Source organism: Phaethon aethereus (assembly GCF_964289735.1).
Source record: "Phaethon aethereus genome assembly, chromosome: 15".
Classification (NCBI taxonomy): domain Eukaryota; kingdom Metazoa; phylum Chordata; class Aves; order Phaethontiformes; family Phaethontidae; genus Phaethon; species Phaethon aethereus.
This window is the reverse complement of record NC_138591.1, coordinates 10,652,168-10,672,270: the sequence shown is the minus strand read 5'-3', so window position 1 is coordinate 10,672,270 and position 20,103 is coordinate 10,652,168. Positions and strand designations below refer to the sequence as shown.

Here is a 20,103-nt window from a genome sequence, read left to right as displayed (position 1 = left end):
CCCTGTAAGTATTACCATATATGGCATCATTTTGCTTGTAATTATCCTACCATACTGTAATGCTTAAGTTACTTAACATTTTGTTCTGTGCTTTCATCCTTTAACTCTTTGCTCCTGCACATGCTGAGGGTTTTCCTATTTTCTGCAGATAGACTTTGAGGCTTTAACTTCGTTTTGAAGTGGACAATAAAAAGTTCTTCAACATTAAATGGAAATGCTTCGACATGAAATGGAAAACAGACAGGATCTCAACAGCTACAAGTAGAAAAAAAAATCTCTAAGGTCAAGTAATGAAGAATAATGCCCATAGCTGATGAATGCATCTAATTTGTCAGCACATCAGGTAATTTTTAAATGTCCATGGCAATAGACAGGTTTGATAAACAAGTAGCCATTAAGCAATGTTAGTAGCCCTCATACTCTGAAGGATGCATCACAGCTGTATGACAACATCTAGAATTCATCTCAGTGATAAAATACCATGTGTTTGAAAACTAATGAGGAGGAATGGCTAGATCAGGTTCAATGCCTCTAAACATCAAGAAGCTGAGAAGGGGAAAGACCCAGGAGAAGGAGAGCATGCGAATCTCTTCGTTTGCTTCACAGGTGGATGCAAGTCTTCCTAGAACTATTGAGTTGCAACAGAATGCTGGCTGTTTTCTCTGCATCCGCCTTGAAGTGACATCATTTCTGGGGTGGCAGAAACAACTTTCATTGTAAGGTGGTATGAGGAATCCCACCTGTTTTAAAATCTACATGCTCTCTTGAGCTCAGTGACTGAATTTTTCAAGGTGGGTCATTCTCTTGCAAGCATCTTTCAGCGGTCTTGGCATGGACCATACACAATGAGGTTCCTCCCAGGAGGCATCTGCTCCTCTCTTCTGAGTGCCCGTTTTCCTCAGTCTTTACTCCTAAGTTATCTTCCAAAGTGGGAGTTCACCATATAAACGCTGTTACCACTGTCCTAATCATGATCTTTTGGGAGTAGACTGATCATTTGTTTAATTGAAGCATCTCAAATCATTCTTGTTGCCTGACATACATAGAGGTAGCACATTTACTGCCAGTGCTGTTCTTTGCACCCAGCTCAGATGGGCAACACAAAAAAAGCAGATCAAAAGCAGGTCCCAGTGCACAGTTCTGATCAGCCCAACAGCAGTACTTAATCTACTTCCCATGCATGTTTTCCTCCTAAGAAACTCCTTGGCTTTCCCAGAGCAAAAGGGTCCACTGGGCTTACAGGCTTGCTCTGTTAAAAACACCACTCTTGCATTGTGTGGCATAGTTTAAATTTATTCTTCCCTCATTTCTTGCCAGGCATTCTTTTAGGAACGCAGTACAGTATTTAAAGCATGTAAGCTCACATATATAGTACTCAGCTATAATAGAGTTTTTGCACCACATGACTAAATCCTCTCTGACTCCATTACCTTAAATGAAAATTATCCGAGTTAGAACAGGTTTCCAAATTAGAACAAGGTGAGACTAGCAAGTTGGCCTCACTATTGTGGGCTGAGCCAGTGGTGTAGCTAGGACTCTTGTATGTTTGGGTATAACTGGGAAAAATCAGTTTAAAAACTGTATTTTTTTGTTGAAAATTTGAAAGCTTTCTATATTGATATTATGATATAAGACTTAGCTTAATTCCACTTTTGGAAACATGTAAAAAGTATCAGCAGAATTTATTTTCAGCATTTGTTTCAGTAAGCAATGAACCACAAAAATTGACAGTTCACACATCTCTTAATCTGTCTATGCTGGCACCACGGGAAGCCTCTGTGCACAGGGCAGTCAATGAGGTGCTCTAAATCACATTAGGGCTTGGCAGGCTTCATCCCACAGTATGAGATGTGCAGAGATAATGAAAATCTTTGTCCTAGACCAGCTGTACCCACCTAGAGACCCCGCTCAGAAGCCAGCCCACTGATCCTACTAGTTTACTTACAAAAAAATTCCCAAAAGAGACCGAGCTGGTTCAGCACCAAGCTCCACCCCGAGTCTAAAGCCACACAAGATATCTGTGTGGGAGAAGGCCCAGGCAGCAACGCTTGCCAGCTCCAGCTTTAGAGAATTAGTGAGCTGGGAAAGAAAAGAGTTTAGCTCTCTCGTGGAGGAGACTTTTGACTAATGGGACTTTGCAGTTTGGAGGATGTTCTGGATTACTCTGCTTCTTGACACATGTCCAGGGAGAAAGCAGGCTGAGATCCCATGGCCGGGTGAGGCTCTGGAGAGTTTGCCCAAAAAGAAAGAGGGGAGGAAGGGGAAAATGTCAGGATGGTCACTGTCTTGCCCAGTATTTTGTCTGTTATTGTATTGAATTAAGTGGAAATAGCACCCTGCTACCATATGTTTTGATTCAAACTAAATGCATGTATAAAAAAAGTAAAAGGTTATAAAATGTTTAACAAACCTTTTTTTTCCAATGTCTTTATATGACCCCAAACATTCAGAATTTTGATCAGATTTTTTTCTCATTCATTTAAAGTGGTTTCTTGATTAACGGAAGCTTGTGCACACTCCTTTTCGCCACATCTGCTTTGTATAAAATATTCTACCCACTTTTTTTCAGGAAGTGGCTAAAATATGATAACCTCAAGATCAGACAGGTTTAAGGGGGGATCCTTAAAACACTCATGTGCTTAGCTATGCAAATAAGGATCTGTGGGATTTTTAGTAAAACACCTTTTGAAAACTCCAGTAGGATCCACTTGTATCGGTAAAAATTGAACTTAAAAGCCAGAAACCTACTTTGAGGGCTGGTGGCTTTACTTACATTGGAAGAAGCTTGAAAAGTCACAAGCCTGTTCACTGGCCATTGCCTAGTCCAATTCAGACTTAGTTGCTGAGGCATCAAGGTTGCTCAGGTCTCTCAGTAACTGGACAGATTTCTTGAGATTTTTCCTTCAGCAATATCTAACTGGTCTCTGTTGACCAGCATGGTCTTTGCAAGAGTGAACACAGAATATTGCATGGCAAACTCTGGTGTCAAAGAAGAGAGACTGCAGCGGGGGATGCCTAAGTGCAGGCAGGAATTTCAGGGACTCCCAATAGCCAGGCAGAGCAGTGGAGGCTGCCCAGAACAGTACAGGGACCAAAACACAAGGATGGAAGCACACTGACTGCCTTAATTTTCAGACACATAATATAGTAAGATTTCATACCCTCAGTGCAGTATTATATATTGTATATTTATTATATATGTTATGTTGTTGTAATATAATAATGCAGCCACAGATACATCAGTTACTAAGCTCAGCCACGGTATAAAGTTTCTTATGTTCCAGAGAGGCAGCTTGTAAATGTGCCTGATAGGATCTGGCGTTTTAAGGCTGACTGTAAAGTGGCAGAGAGCAACTGGGAGGGAATGACATGAGAGGATGTTCAGTGATGCTGCCCATGGGAAAGAACTAACAGTGGAAAGGATGTGTGCACAGAGGAGAGCAGATCAAAGGCAGTATGTGTGTAGTTATTAGGAAAATGTAGAGGAAATAATGAAATCTAGGAAAGACAGGAATTCTGAGGAAGTATTAGAACCCATGAGCATTAAAGACGGAGCATTTTAAACATTCCACAGTTAATCACACAAAGGGTAGGGACTGGAAAAGAATGCAAACAATACTTAACCACATGAGGGTAGGTTGAATGAGCTGAGGGTGAAGTCCTGAGAATGAGTATATTTATACTCAGAAACACGGAATCACGCCTAGTTCTCACATCTGTGCCCCTGCCTATGCCCCAGCTGCATGTCATGCGAGTCCCAGGTACTCAGCATCCCACCAGGACTTTGGGTTCCAGGTGAGCTCTACTAACAATGCAATAATTTTGCAGAAGTAGTACAAAGCACACAGCACAGAACATTTAAAAATAAAGTGCACAATTACTGCTTGTATTTTGTCACCGGTAGTTTGGCTGTCCTGCTGAATTCCCATAAGGTAAATAGCAAAAAGTGGGAGACAGGTAGCAATAAGTGGAAGAATGCAAGAGTCTACACTGCAGCATCACTAAACATAAATGAGTTTCTGCAGCATTCACAACTACTTATATATAAATCCTTACAGCTACATTTTTTACAATTTAGGTAACAGGCCTTCAAAAGTTTGAGTCTGTAGCTATTTAAAGAAAAGATTGCCACTGACCAATGCCATGAAGTCTTCCGTTATTGTTACATATTCTAGGGAAAAAGATAATTTCTTAGAATTTTTAGCAATTCTATAAAATAATGCAAATTACTTCCTCTTGACAGCTGCCCAGCTGAAAGCCAAGTGAACTTTCTTCTTTCTGTACAGCCAAATAAGGTCAACAAGCATGATAAACCAGTAGTGGTTAAAGTTGTGTACATTTGTTTTAGCTTGACTAATCTTTCTGGTTTAAAAGACATGTGTGAGGACTGTTTTAAGCTATGGGTCATGATGGCATCCAACATACAGCAGTTACTCTAAACGTCTGGATGAATCGCTTACTATAGCTGTTTTCAAAATGGGAAAGACATTTCATTCTCTCTATTTTATGTATTGTTGGTGTGAAACACCTTATGTTTCCAGCTTAGCTGGCCAGGTGAAAAAAAAGGTCTTTTCAATGTATAGTAGATGTCAGAAGTGGATCCTTTAATGGATTTTCATGAACAAAAAAGCATAGGTTTGCAAAAGAAAGCCCCTTTCTTAAAAATCCTCATAGTCCAAAGTTAAAAGAAGATCTGAAGATTTACTAATGGAAAAATAAACTAAAGTACAGGAATAGAAGGAGGAAATGCATATCATAAATTAGTCTTCATTACCATGACATGTTTCATCCTGGGAAGAATGTGATGGTCAATTTTTATTTCATCATTGCAGCAATTTTAGATTTCTTTCTGGTATTAATGCAATTTTAGACAGATTCTTGATTGATATACTTGCATGTAATGAAGTCTTGTTACAGTAGAGGTCAGAGCTATGCTAGCCGTTATGGTATGGGATACAGTATATAATTTTTACTTTTTTTTAGGTGATGAATTTTTTCAGTGGCCCTTGCAAGTAACTGTATGGCTGGTGATCAGTAGCAATGGTTTTTAAAAACTGTAGTATAAATATACATTCAGTCAGTCAGTAGCCGCATTTTCACTGATAACCTAAAATCAGTTCAGTTTGGGACTATGAGTATGTACAATACTTGACAGACTACAGCATCACTGCATGAACCTGCTATAAATAACACGCATGCCATCTTCTGCAAACAATAATTAGTATTTACACAAAACCAAATCCTACCTTTGATTAGGAAAACTGGAAGATGCCTAATATAACAAATACAAAATTATGTCAAAAGCATTCTTGATGGCTTTCAAGTAAATAAAACCAACTAAATAACAATAGAGGAATGGAGAAATGGTCAAAAATGAAGGTCAAATAGGAGATCCCTGTCCAGTTCAACAGTGAGTGTTTTGCAAAATAAGTGGGAATGATACACCAATGGGATTTTGTGGAGTAGTAAGTTGTGCACAGCAAAGCATATTGCAATAAAATCACTGCCTGACCCATGATACAACAGGTGAGCCCCCCACGTTGGTGCTATCTGAGCACTGGCAGGCCAAAACTCAAGGGGGCCTTCAGCAAGCTGGGACACAGAAAAATCAGAGAGTTCAAAACAGGTCTGGCTTAGCTGGTATTTCATCGTTGCCTAAACCAATTATGCAAAGACTGCAGAAAGGTCCAAGCCACAGGGTGCTGCTGAGTCCTCTTAGCCAACATGACCCTGCCTCATGCAGAGGCTCCAGGGCTGGCCATTGCCAGCAGGGAGGTACCAAGCCTTCCCCGTTCTAGCTACAATATATGCAAACAGCACAAAACAACAGCATGAATGTAAAAGATTGCACTTTTCTACACTGACAACTGAATAAGGAAGTTACAGTGAATTACCAACAGCTAAAAATGACAAGCAGTTCAGTAAATATCTGGGATGCTTTGTGTTCCTCACTTTTCTCAGTTCCTCAGCTTCCTCTAGAAAGCTTGTAAAATCCCTTCTCTCTACACCTACAGTTTTACAACCACACTCCCCAATTGTCCATGGTAAACTCTTAAATTTCTGAATTCAGAACGTCAATTTCAAAAAATAAGTTTGTGCATTTAAAGAATTCCTACAGCACTGATACCTGCTTTTTATTTTATCAACAGGTAAATCTACTGGGATTGGAGTTCAAGCTTAGTGAAGGTGAGGAGAATATGTCAGTTCCATCAGAATTTGAATCAATTTTGAATAAAGACAGACATTGTAATATTGAGGTACACTAAAATAGTTTAGTTTACTTACGTGCACAGGATAGACTGGTCTTCTCGATCTGTGAATAAAGAAAAAAATCCATTAATTAGGGAAAACAGCTATGTCCTGACAGAAGCACTTATATTTATAAGGATTTACATTGAACAGCCTAGACCTTCCAAAATCTGCCAGTCCATGATTAGTCAAAAGTACTGGGTTCACATCTTATTTAATTTGCCCTTCCATTCAAATAAGCATCTCTAATGGAAATATTTTGTACAAAAAATGAACAAAAGGTTAAGAGTTCAAAAATATTTTTTGTAAATTCCATTAGAGATGAACTGTAATGAGGACAGCAAAAAGATCAGGCTCTCTATAAGAAGATTATAATTGAAAATTTCAAACCTGAAACTCAAGTTTTTGCTACGCTTATGAAGTATGGCTAGCAGCCCACTTGAGACAAAGTCTGGACAGATAAGGCATCAAAACCTAAAATGTTTTAAGCTGGTTATGCAAAGCTTTAAATTTTGAAAGCAAAGCAGTTCAAATACCTAAATAATATACTCTCCATTTCAGACTGAGAGACAACTTTTATCAAGAGGACGAGTAATTTCTATGCTCCAAAATAAACCAAGATACTTCACATATTTTACAAGAGCATGTCAACAAGTACATAAGTATTCTTCAGCTTTTTACTATGAACAGGACCATGAAACACATTGTGGATTAAACTTTATAAAAAGAGGGACCAAAATCTCCATTTCTACTATGTGAGGCATGTAACAGGTTTCTGCGCAGCAGATTCCGGTGCACTGTAATGCTGCAGCAACGTTTAGGATTACATCCATAAGCTGCTCTTGCAGAGGTCCTCCCTGCTTATGCTTTCGGAGTCGGAGTTTCTCTTTACCTTCAGAACTTTTACACAGAATTTTCTACCAAAAAGCTGATCTCGGGCTAAGATCCCTCAGCTGTGATGGACAATGAACACCCACTGAGGTTTCACAATGTGCTCCACAATGTTCAACTATTTGTAAAGCTCCATTGAAGCAAGACTTCCAGAAAAGTCTGGGGGTAATGGGAGGTTTTACAATCTGCCCTCTATGTAAAGATGCATGACTAGCGTGTTTGCTGTGATCACTTCTGAAGTAAAATGACTTTTTTCACTGTGGGAGTGGTCAAACATTGGGACAGGTTGCCCAGAGAGGTGTGGTATCTCCACCCTCGGAGCTATTTGGAAGTAGACTTGAACAAGACTCTGAGCAACCTGCCCTGGTGTTGAAGTTGGGCCTTCTTTGAGGCTGTCACAGACTGCCTTGTACAGACTGTAGAAAAATCTTCTGACTTAGGAAAATAAATTCCCAGACAGGTCAAATACATTTTTGAGAAGTATGCATAGTTTACAAATCTGAGACTTGAGGCAGGTAATTAAGGCAGAAGCAAGTGTTTCTGTATGGTTTGGCATTATTTATCAGATGCAGAGCTAGCATTAGCCCAGTGGAGCCTCTGGTCAGAGATTAAGGTATGAACCCCTTCCTCCTTCTATTCAGTGACTTGCAGGGCTACCTGTCTGCTTGCTTGCCCCTGTTGTTGACCATGTGTGTAATAAATACCATGAGTTAAACAAGCTTTCTGTACTGTGTAAAGGTAATGGAGATAAATTCGACCTATTAAGCTTGGAAGTTGTAATTGCTGCCTGCACTACAGCCAGTCTAGGAAAAGCAGTAGAGGATTCTGCTATGGCTTGGATTGATATTAAACGACTGTTTTATTCACAGTTCCTCCATAGCTGTAACATTAACTGCGTTATTGATCACTCACACAGCAAATGGTGCCACTTAACTGCTTTATTCAGTAAATTGGTGCAAAATGACTCATTACATTTCTACTGGAGATCTTTGTCAGCAATCAGCACAGCAGGACTCTTCCACATAAATATTTGGGAGGAGAGGAGCTGTGAGCTGTGTTTATTTTTCACTGCAGGATACTGAGCTAGGCTTTCTTTTAAGTTAAAAAAAGTGAGAACATGGTAGGATTTTTGCTAAAAATACACCGTTGTGTAAATAGAAACCGTGGGCATATATTGATATTGCATCACAAACCCATAAATACCATAAAGAAAATAAAAGTGACTCCTTGATGCAGAGTTGCCAATGGAATTTCTGAGCTCAGGGAACATTAGAAATAGTTGGTCTCTTCCAAGCCAAGTATTTTCTTACTACTCTTTGCTGCCCATTGCTGCCGTTCTTTTGCTCCCCAGTAAGTGAAAAACCCCTCCTGAAAGTATCTCATAAACTGGCCCACCACAGGGGCTTGCATGAGTGCATGCGTAGGGGCAGCTTTGCTGAAATGTAAGTGGAGAAGAAGGATTAAGAAGGTCAGAAGTTGCACTAAGGGCCCTCTGGGATAGAGAACAGTCTGTGCAAGCCAAGCCTGAGTTACTGAATTTCTTTGGACTCAATCAGCCCAGCCCCTCATGCAAGTACAGGAAACAAATCCTTCTGAAATGGGAATAAGAGAGAAATGGAGGGAATGAGGGTCTTTGGGTCTGGAAGGACTCAAACTGGAGGCAAGGACTGCTGAGTGATTGTTGGCTCTCAAGGATGCTTTCTGATGAAGCAACACTTTGTGACTCTGACTGATAGCAACATACTTGAGGGCTATTGGGGGTTCTTGGAAGGAAAATAAAAATTATTTATTGGCTTTCAACTTTCTCTTGTAGTCTGAAAGGCTTCCAGGATTGGACCTGTGCGATTTGCCTGTTCCATGTAGCTGAACGACCCCATGGCATTCTTGCAAGCTTCTCTCTTGGTCACTGGACTTACACCCTCCTAACTTCCCTTGTGTTTGGCAGGCATATGAAGTCTTGAAGCTTTCAGCCCTGCGTTGCTGAACTGTGCAGCCTGTCCTGCAACACCTCATGCTGACAAACTGTCCTGTGCACATTCATGGGGGGAGAATTCCAGATGTCACTCTATTTCCTTCAGCAGTTTTAACGACTTGCAAAGGTAAGGATGAAATGTATCAGGAAATCTAATCCTATTCTGTTACGACTTGAGCTGCCGATAATGGTCTCATGCACTTTCGAGGGCTCGCCCATTCAATTGCTCCTATTTCTGGAATATTTTATTCTATGTAGAAAGGACTGTGCCCTATTTTGGGACTCTGCAAATTTATGTGCATAGATCTATCAGAAGAGAATGACTTGCATGAATAAACTCCTTAAGCATAATTCCTGGGGCTTAAAAAGTAACAAAATATGTCTTCTGGCTTCCAATAACTTTATGGTTAATATCTTTTTAAAAAATTTGACTGGAAGACTATTGTGTCCAACCCCTGTATGTCTGTATTAGATGTTTTGGATATTTTTTTATTCTCAATTTTTAATGGCATAGAGATCTACATTTGCATTCTAAAAGGGCCAGCTTTCTTAAACACGCAGTTGACTTTTTTTTTTTACTGGAGTCTGCTTAGCTTTTTCACTAGACACCTCCAGATTGCTTGTAAGAATCGTATGTCCCTCTGTTCTTGATAGACCAGCTAGCTCTGCTTAATCACAAACAAAATCAGATGGTTTATCACAATGAAGCAGCAAGTTGGCAGCTTTACCATAAAAGGAAAAAACAGACTGAAGCCATGTTCCAACACTCGCTTACTGCTTCTTTACATTTGTTAGTAACTACCTAAAGGGAACATTTCTGTACAGCCCTGCTGAGGACACAGTAAACAGATGGCTTTTCATAGCAGCCTCCTTTCCTAAAATCTTGGGAATTGTGTTTCCCTCCCGTACCTCCCAGCAACTACCATGTTGTTTGTTTTTTCCATTTTTAATTCCAGCTTGAATAAAAACGGCTTTGCAGAAAATAGATAAACTTCTTGAATCTGCAGAAAGCTATAATAGAACTTCTCTGTGATGATTTATTGCCAGAACACTTAATATAAGCCTAATCATCCACATTAAAACGTTATATCTGTGACTACTGCTACATAACCTGACTTTTCACATTTGTATTGTTTATCGCTTATTTGCTGTTTGCTGCAAGGAGGGAAGATGGCAGAAGGCAGCAGAATTACTCATCCTTAGTGGGCCAGTGTCTCGGCTCCATCATCACTGGAAGCTGGCAGTGCTGCAGAAAGAATTCATACAGCCACCTCCAGCTCCTCTTCCCTGGCCTGCAGTGCCCTCTCCTTGCTGCTGCAACCAGCATTCATGCAGCCACGCCATGTGCCAGGCAGGGGTGACCCACCTTAAAACTAATTCAGCAAAAAGGAAGGGGTGGTTTTCACATGGAGCACTTTTGCATCATGACTGCGTGAAGACTGGTGCTGGCAACGCAAGAGTTGGAACAAGAGACTCGAGCCCTTTGTATGGCAGCTGTGCCACTGCGGAGCTACTTTATCCAAACCACAGGAGAGAGAGGTGGGTGCAGAAGCACAGAGTGGGTTTTTTATGAGTGCAGTCTCAAGTACAGTAGTAGTCAGCTAGCTTGTCTGTAAAGACAACCAGTAGAGCCCTGTTCAGTGTAGCTCCTGGGGACAGATACACACACAAAATGCTCTTATGGTATATTATAGTCTCTTAATCTTTTAGATTAAAGAAAACTAAAGTGGATAAAGTTTATTCTTGTTCTGGCTGGAAATGAGCATCAGTGACTGCCTGGACAATAATCATACTGTTTTAGTGATGTGGTAATCAGTAGATTCAACAAGCACCTCAGTTTGAGCATGAGACAGCACGACAGTAATTTGTAAAACTGTTCTGGATGTTCAGAACCACTTGAAACAAGTGGAAATTTTATCTCTGCCCAGCCAACATCTCTGTTAATTCCCATGTCCTGTGAGATGTCAGCTTTTCTGCATATTTGGAAGAAAGTCCAATTATCTGATTTTTGTTAACCATAGCTAAGTGTTATCACCAGAACAACTTTGATAGGACTTAAACATCATTCCTAATTAATACAGTAACCAAGGAAGTCTCTAAAGCAGAGGAGGAGTGCAGTGTGCACAGCTCATGTTTTTTTGCTGGATGTTTGTGCCAACAGAGGAGAAGGTGAGAATGTGAAGGGCTCTGATTCCCAAATGATGAGCCTGCAATGGGACTGGCAATCTGCAGACACTGAGGCTTGATTCACTGAAAGATAAAGGTTTCCTGAGACATCTGAAAAAGCTGATTGCTCTTGGCCAAATGGCCCTGGTCATGAAGTACCAGAATGTAATTCTTCAGTCTCATGAGTCTAGGATGTATTTTACTTTGGCAAGAAGAAACTATGCAAGTTTCCCAGATAAGGAGCAATACTGAAATTTCACAAGGAAAACATTCAGTGCCCTGATCCATGTTTATGAGTAAGAATTTTTGTTTATATTCCATTTGCAAATATGCTTACAAAAAACTATGAAGCTGTCTATGTCTATACTTGTTGTGTGCATACACACACACAATCATGTTGACACCCACTTTCACGACTCCAATGTGAATATAATTTGGCTGAATAACTAAAGTTATTTTGAGGTTTGGTTTAGTTCTATGCACAAAACATGAGTACGTTTTTACAAACAAAAGCACAGCTTTAAAACCAGCTGGGGCCCTCTTCAGAGATGGAGAGACTCCAAAATGGCATGTGCAAGTAAATAAGCAACCGAAGCGTGGGTGTCCTGGGCTTGTGATGCAAGCTCTTGTGGGACCACTCTCCTGCTGCTGTGCCAGCTGTGTGTGGTTAGGATGGGAGGTGGTGAAAGAGCATTCTCTTAAAGGTTCAACTGGTGATCTATTCCCTCCTCTTTTCTTTCTACTTGCTCTCCGCCTCCTCTCTGCTGTCACAAAGAATTCTTTGCAAAGGGGGCACATGAATAACGAGGTGTAAAGCTTCCCCAAGAGTTGGTGGGGCCATGAAATTATGAGCACCAAAAAAGTGAACAGAAAGAAGCATGCACTCCTCCCAACACCCAGCCTGGGAGTCACAGCTGAACCCAGGCTGTTCTAGGTACACTTAACGATGACAGCAAAGGGCAGGCCAGCTCCAGTGGCTTCACTGCTGCTTGGGAGAGCATGTTAGGAAGGACAGGAGACAGTCAGAGAGAGGAAGAGTGAAAGAGGTCCTTATGCTGCTGTGACGAGGCTCATCTATGCTGATACTAGTTTCATGTTAAGCAGAAAACTCATCTACTGTCAGGCCAAAACAATTTTCCTGTTTCAGCATAGGCTGTAGTATTATGTTTTTTTCTCTTTCCTGCAGATAGCTTGTAGCCTTTTCCTAGTTGTTTTTCCCCATGCCGTTTTTAGGGACAAGTAGCAGTATTCTGCATAGCTGAATGAGAAAACTGCTAATGACCTGCAGGAGCCAGAAGCTTCTTGCAGAGCTCCCCTGCAAAGCCTGCTGCTTAAATAAAGGATCTGAGGCAAGAAGATTGTTCTGACTTCAGGGCTTGCTCGGAGTTTTGGACAGTGCTGGAAGCAGAGTACAGAGTTCAAGAGATGATCTGGAAGATAGATACATGATCTGTGGCTTATGGGGATGAGCTTATGCCAAGTAAGTTTCTTGTAACGGTAGTTACATCAAAAATTATATTTACTAACTCATGTTATTTTAAAAGCATCTGCCCCCTCAGTCCTAGACATACTTTATACGCCTGTCTTCATGAATAACTCTGCTGTTACGCTATGGAGGAAGGTCTGTTTTCAGGATGTCTTTTATTGTTGCTTTATTGATCCTCCTCTCTGCTGCACTGTAGCTCTGCCTTCTGGGATGCACTCAGATAAAGGAACTGACATAGCTCCAGAAAAGAAATGCTACATAAACCATAGGAAGAAAAAAGGTTGATGTTGTAAAGTAGATTCCTAGTTCTCTGGGTTTAGAGTTGAATTAACTATATTTCAAACACTCTTATATCTGAAAATGTAACATTCTAAAGTCAGGAACCTAAGTTATAATTAGGTAATCAAGAAAGTAAATAATCTTCAAAAGTTCTAAGAATTTGTTATCTGGATTATTTTGTTAGCCTTACAGTTAGTACATATGAGTACTCAGGCCTTTTTTGGGGGAAAAGACCTGTTTTGATGCCTTTGATACAGTCACCAGTGGTGTGTGTGTATGTGTATATATACATACATATTGCTTGTACCAAAATGACAGGGCTTATGATTGGTATTTTCAGTCAGTAGAAATCTGCCTGGGGTTGGACAATTATACTTCTGTGGATTCAATCGCCTGGCACACACATACAAGATGATCTTTTTTCATTGTGGGGAAGGACTTTGTCTAGTCTAAATCTTGGTTTAGAAAATAGCAATTAACTATGATATGCCAAACTGACTACTAACTTCTAGTAGATTCATCAGATTCGTGTTTCAAGCAGGACAAGTACAGGAGTACTGCAGTCCTGGTGATTACGATGTGCTGTGCAGCAGGAGAAATCCTGTGTAAATTCATTTGCGTTGTCAGATAAAGTGCGCAGTGGTTTTGAATGGATTAGTTTCTCAGCAACAATCACTGTTCTGTGTATGTTTGTAAATAGTGCAAAGAAATCAATACTAATCTAGCTGATAAACTGAGATTTTCAGATGCTGTTTATTGTTTTCACCAGTCAGATTTTAAGCTCCAACTGGGAAGCCCTAAACTTTTGGGCCAAGCCTGTGAACCTTGCTGAGCCATAGTTACAGGCCAGAATTTCTGCAGGATCGGGCTCCTAATAAGGGCATTTAAATTTAAAAGTGTTTTGTAGAGTGCTGGTTTCCTGGAGCACCCAGGGTCGCAGCAAGATGGCAACTGCTTGTGTCCCTGTAGTTTGTTGGCGTTGCAGCCTCATACATGCATCACTAGAGCTTTTTCATCCCTAAATTATGATTTTTCCTTAGAGCAAACCTCCCTCGGTCTGTCAGTAGTGACTGCAGAAGGAGAGCACTGTGAATTTTGAAGGTTTTGTTTACACTGTTTGGGACCTGACTGCTTTCCCATCGCTGCTCCTTGCCTTTATTGTTAGAAAACAGAGCACATCTCAACTCAGGGCTCCAAAGCATTAGACTGTAATGAAAGTAGCCCCCAAACATTATGTGAATTTGCTTTGCTAGAGGAGAGAGAGAAAAAGGAGCAACGCTGACAGATCCAGCAGCGCTAGCAGCTAACTTTGGAATAGTCCCCACTGGTGGAGAGGGAGCATTTTCCATGCCCGTATTTGCCAAAACTATTTGCTTGACTTTGAAACCTTCCCACATGCCTCGACACAGATGGGTAAAAGGATTGTTTTTCCTTTTTGAGTCACAGTGTTTGTGGACTGCCGTTCCTGCCAAAGAATTCCTCTGAAACTTCTAGAAAGCCCATGTCGCCCTCCATAACAGATCTTTTCTGGCTGTGGCTCTTGCAGGAGCACATGTGGGGTTATAAGGTGTTTTCTCCCATGTTAGTGGGCAGCGATTTCTAACAACTGCAACGTTAGACTTTGCCTACCTTGCAGCATGCTCCTGTAGGCTGTGTCCGCGATAGCATAGATGTGGGGCGGCATCTCGTGCCTCTTCTTTCCCTTGTACATGTCAATAATCTTCTCTGAATAAATGGGCAGCTGTTTGTATGGATTTATCACAACGCAGAAGAGACCTGAATAAGTCTGTAAGGAAAGTCAAATTAAAACCGGAATTAATATCGTGTGCTATGTCTAGTCTAGGAACCACAGACATCAGCTGCATTGAACTAACAGGATTTTAGCAAATAATGCTCTTTTGTGTTCTGCCTAGTGTAACAAAGGAAGCAGCAATTTCTGAATGTACATGTATGGGTGGTTTCCGAATGCACAAATTATTATTTCTAATAAGCAAACTGATAGAAAGTATGTGAATTTAGCAATCTGTAGAAACGCCATGGTCTGATGTTAGAGCTTCTTGACTTCAGTTCTTTTCAGTACGTAGTGAATTGCCCTTATGTGTGATGATGTAACAACTGTAGTAATTCATAATATTTCTTTATATGTGTATTTTCATACCAGAGTATGTCATCTGCTCAGGTAGGTGTCAAATTCTGTAAACTGAAATCCTATGTAAGGAGCTTGGATTGATGTTAGAAGAAGTTTTTTTTTAAAAAGATTATATGGACACCATATAACAATGATGATTGATGAGAGTCCTTGAAAAAAAATCACTCAAGCTCCAAATAGTTGTCTTAACAGAATAGTCATGCCCTCACAATGTGACTATTTCTTTAAGATATTAAAGGAAAAACGTGGTTTCTGTTTAATGAAGGTATTCATTTAAAAATATACACATAAACAACCAAGAACACTGGCTACCAGCTGATAGCTGTTCATCCAAGTTTTGTTAGTTTTTTTTAAATTTTCCCTCCTTTCAGAATATTCCAGCTATTGAACTGGAACAGAAATAGTAGCATATGATAATAGACGGTGAGCCATATTTCACAAACAGTTACTGAAAGTAAGCAATTGACTAGAGTTTTTCAACAACAACAAAAAAATTAAAACCCCAAAATAAAGAAATTACAAATGTATGAGTTTATAATTGCAGGGATATTGTGATATTTAAGCTGGCCTATGGCTGTGTGTTTGTTGTGTGTTGTTTTTTTTTTTTAAACTGGCATGGTTTTAAAACTCTGAAATAATGAAATTGTCCTCTTCCTGACTTAGGCATAACTGGTTTTGCATTTTTTTTTTTTAATTGCTGTGCTGCATGAACAAGTGCTTTGTGGCCTGCAGCTGCTGCATGCCTTAATCCCGGGGCTGTGTCCAAGGATGGCTCAAGCTCCGTTCTCCCGTAGGAAGCACTGCAGCGCGGGACTGTAAAATGGCATCTGGGAGCCTTGGCTCTGGGCACAGGGATTTCCCTTTCCTGACCATAATAGGAAATGGCACAACACCGTCTCGGCACAGCCCGAGCACTTTATATGGTATTCGGCAAACGCGGCGAGAGCATCCTGCAGCGAGGAGCAGGTTGGGTGCTCCGTGCTGGGCGGAACGTCTGGGGTGCTCTGGGTGGTGATGAAGACCTCTCCTACTGTTTCAGGTCGTGGCTGCATCGCCATAGTCTCAAGTCAGGTAACAAGAAAATCAAGCTCGAGCTCTTCGCCAGTTCTCGTATCCCCAAGCTAAAACCCTTAACGTGGAAGGTAGATGTTACCGTGCTGGATTTTCATTGATGCTGGAGTTCAGAATGAAATACTGTGCTAATCGTGTCAAAATGAACTTTAGTGCTGCTGGGATAATACACTTGAAAAGTGACTTTTTTTTTTTAAATCCTAGAATGACCACCAAAGCCCTTAAGGAAAGCACAGCAAGGCCTTTTTGCGGTAGAAACAGATCTACTGTATGCATTCAACTAATCATTCCCAAACAAGTAAAATACTAGGAGACTAAACTTCCAATTCAGGAAATTATTTAGGCCCCACTTCCCTGAGATTTCTAGGGATTTGCCTGACTTGCCACATGCAGGGCTCTTTGCACAGCCAGGCATACAGTAACACACCTTTGAAAAGCTAACTTTGAGGCACAAGCAGCAGGGTGTTAAGGCAGGGCAAAAGCCTGAGCTGATGAAGTCCAGGAATCCCCATTTCTAACTGAACTGAGACTGATACCTTCTCTCACCTCAGGGAAGTTGACCTAGACCTCTTGGTTGCACTGCTTATAGTTCAAGGTATCTGCTTTGCAAGGCTTTGAGGAAACCAGGTTTAATGTATGTGATGTTTGGAAGGTAGTGAGCCAGCTGGCTAAACATGTGATTGAAAGGGGGGGTTTGAAGTTTTTGTGCCTTAAATACTTTTCCCTGGGGTATGGCCAGCCCAGAGAGGGGGGACCCCCAGCCGTATCTCTCCCTAGAGGGTCTGGAGGCAGAACATGGTTTGAAGTATCTTAGGGACAGTGTCCACACGAGCGCTGAGCTTGTGTGTCCCTTGGACAGCCACTGCTGATGGGTTTTTAAGAGGCTGGCACAGATACAGACATCTATGTTGTAAATGCCTAGGTTTGGGCAGAAGAATCCCACCTCTGCTTCCAGCGTGCATATATGGTTTTCTGTATTTAAGAAGACATTTTGCACTGTTAGGTGAAGACTGAATTAGTAGTGCCTATGAATACAGGCACAAGAAACTTGATTCTACTCGCAAATCCACTGAAGTTGCATTGCTATTTTATTGACCTTTATATATTCCTTTTTTTGTCTAATTTGTGTGTGGACAAGGCAGATTCTGTTTGTTCTGAGCAATGTGAAACATGAGTTAGTGGCAATATGCCCTTTCTTAATTATCTGTGATGAAGGAAAAGGCCAGGGTGTTTTTCCAGTGTACAGTCACTCTGTGAATTTCTGCACAGAATCTTTTTATTTAATCATATTTAATTTAAATGCAAGCGGCAGATTATTTTTTTTCAGCTAGGTTGACTTTTTCTTCAGCAGAATTGGGACTCCCCATTTGCGTGAGTTACGCTCTAAAGGGGAAGATGCTAACGTCCTGGTGTTTTGTACGCATCGGACTCCAAGGGCGGCCATGTAGGCATTGCATGGCAAAGCCAGGAGATGGTGGTTTGCGGTTAGTTTTGCCTATCTTTTTAAAAGGTATGACAGTATCTAGTAGGGCAGCACTCTAAGGCTGGACAGTTTTAAGCAGGTTTTAGTTACTGGAAATACTAATAACTTGTTGCAATACAACTCAACGTATTTTATTTATAACTGTTAATTTACTACCGTCTTAGTCTACTTTCTTGTGAAAGAAAACTTAATTTCAGATATACTTCTCTTTTTTTCTCCATGAAAAATTTTTTAATTTCTAATTGCATTATCCACTTCTGGAAATTAATTTCCTCTTACTGTAGAAAGTGAAAGGTCCATATGTTCACCTGCAAACTTAAAATCCAATAAACTCAAATACTGAAAAGATGGAAAGTCTAGCTTCTTCCAGGAAACTCAATGATGTGCATTTTAGTACATTCCTGAATGAAAGATCTTAAGTTATGCATCAAAATGAAATAGTTCCTTTGTTGTACTATATAACTATCTTATTTTCTGCTTAATTTCCTGCTTTCCAATTTAGCATTCCTCATATTAGTAATGAAAGCTCTACTCCTGCTTCTAAAACCTTGTTACTTAAGCTTTGTACTTTCACTCATCATGGTCTGTCATAAACTGAAAGTGCAGATTACTCTTCTATAGCACAGCATAGGGATCCTCCTTGTAGGATCAGAGATAACACCTAAGTTCGACGGAAACTTTCTGTGCTTTCTTACTGCGCAGTTTGCTAACTGTTGATGCAGATAGATTACAGGGTTATTAATGTCAAAATATGCTTGTGTTACGATACCTGTGTGGACTGGAAGACAAAATAATCTTGTCCCTAATTCAAATGAACATAGAGGAGATTATAGTTTGTCCAGGCTTGTCTGATCTGTGAGTTGCCCAATGGCGGTGGGAAGGGGGGGCGAGTTTTAGTGGATGCATGACTTCAGTAATGCACTGGAGCATATGAGTGTTCTCACTTGAATTTCAGTGGGTTTATTCATTTATTCAAACGTAAGGTTTTACTCAAGCACCCACCAAACCAGAACTTGTCAGCTGCCTTTCAGTGGGAGTTTTGCTTGAGAAACTGTGTGATTTAGCTTTTCCATATGTTCTTTTTGCAAGTTACTGGAAAGTTGTTCAGATTTACACTGAAGTCATTTAAAAGTCCCTATTGAATTATTTCTTTATTTCGAAGCAGCAGCGCTGAGGTGTTGCTCAGCTATCAAGAGTACTTTCCAAGCCAATAATATCCTTTGGGGAAGAAACCTTCATGTGTTTTCATTTAGTTAAGTAAAGAAGCAATTATTAAAGGAGGAGGAGGGAGTAAGGTGACCTAAGTAAGTATTTGGTTTGGGATGCCACTGCTGAGGGGTGAGTACTTGCACGGCAGTGTTACATGCAAGGGCTGTATCCCTGACAGGGGGTGGCATCCACCTTATTCGTGACGGGACGTGGTAGCATGCTACAGGAAATGCCATGTGCATGTCTGATTCTACTTACATAAATTAAACCTGAGAAGTATCTCTCCCTTAGATTGTGCAGCACTGAAGCTTCATTGAGGCAAGTCAGCTCTGCCATGTCCTCCACTTTAGAGAATTTTGGAGGGTTCATCTTCTGGATGTCATCTTTGCTCAGTGTCACTTTCTTTCCATTTTCTGCCAGTTCAACTGTCACTTCATCCCCTTTCTCTTCCTTGATACTTGCTGCTTCAAATCCATGTTTCTCTGATGGAATCCAAACCAGTCTCTTTGCTGACCAGTCAGCCTGGGCAAGTGGGTTGTTAATGTAGTTTTTGTCCACAAAGAGGAATTTCTCATCATCGCTGAGAGCTTTTTGAGCCATTTTGAGTCAGTAGACACCTGTTGAGGAAGCAAAATATTCTACTTTAAAGGAAGCCAAATGTGGAGGCATTCCAGGCAAAATGCATCTGTCAAATCTGTGCCACGCAGTAGATCCAAAGCACTACAGGTCCTGCGTCACATCTTATGCTGCCATGCAGGTTTTTTTGGGTGCTAGCATAAATACCTTAGAGTATCTGTGTTTTGGATTCCCATTCCTTTGTTACTGTGTCTGAAATCACCTAAATCAACAGCTTCATGGCACTAAAACAAATGAGCACTCCTGGGCTTATTACTTTATTTTGTTTGTGTTGTACTGAAGATCAAAGTAAGGCACAACTAATGTCTGTGCAATAAGACTGTCAGGACTGCACCAAGACTCCTAGCCGAACAGCTTCCTGCAGCCTCATCTCTTGCCCATCACAAAGTTAATTGAACTCAGATACATACAAAATTTCTCATTACCAAAATACTGTTGGGTGCACACTGAAATACCAGTGCAATAATGAAATAATTAGTAGGAGAACAGTTCCCAGGCTGTGTTCCAGAAAG

The 20,103-nt window shown here is 40.7% G+C and overlaps 1 protein-coding gene across 3 annotated transcripts in view; it reads right to left on the bottom strand.

Moving 5' to 3' along the window:
* Positions 1-19,555, bottom strand: part of MYH11 (myosin heavy chain 11) — a gene marked incomplete at both ends in the record, with an annotated part of 54,797 nt that extends 35,242 nt beyond the window's left edge. For all 3 annotated transcript variants that reach the window (XM_082006658.1, XM_082006659.1, XM_082006660.1), the window contains 3 exons: positions 6,286-6,313; positions 14,673-14,829; positions 19,214-19,555. In XM_082006658.1, coding sequence (XP_081862784.1) covers positions 6,286-6,313; positions 14,673-14,829; positions 19,214-19,555 — 527 coding nt within the window. The remainder of the gene's footprint in view (positions 1-6,285; positions 6,314-14,672; positions 14,830-19,213) is intronic.
* Positions 19,556-20,103: the final 548 nt, after the last annotated feature.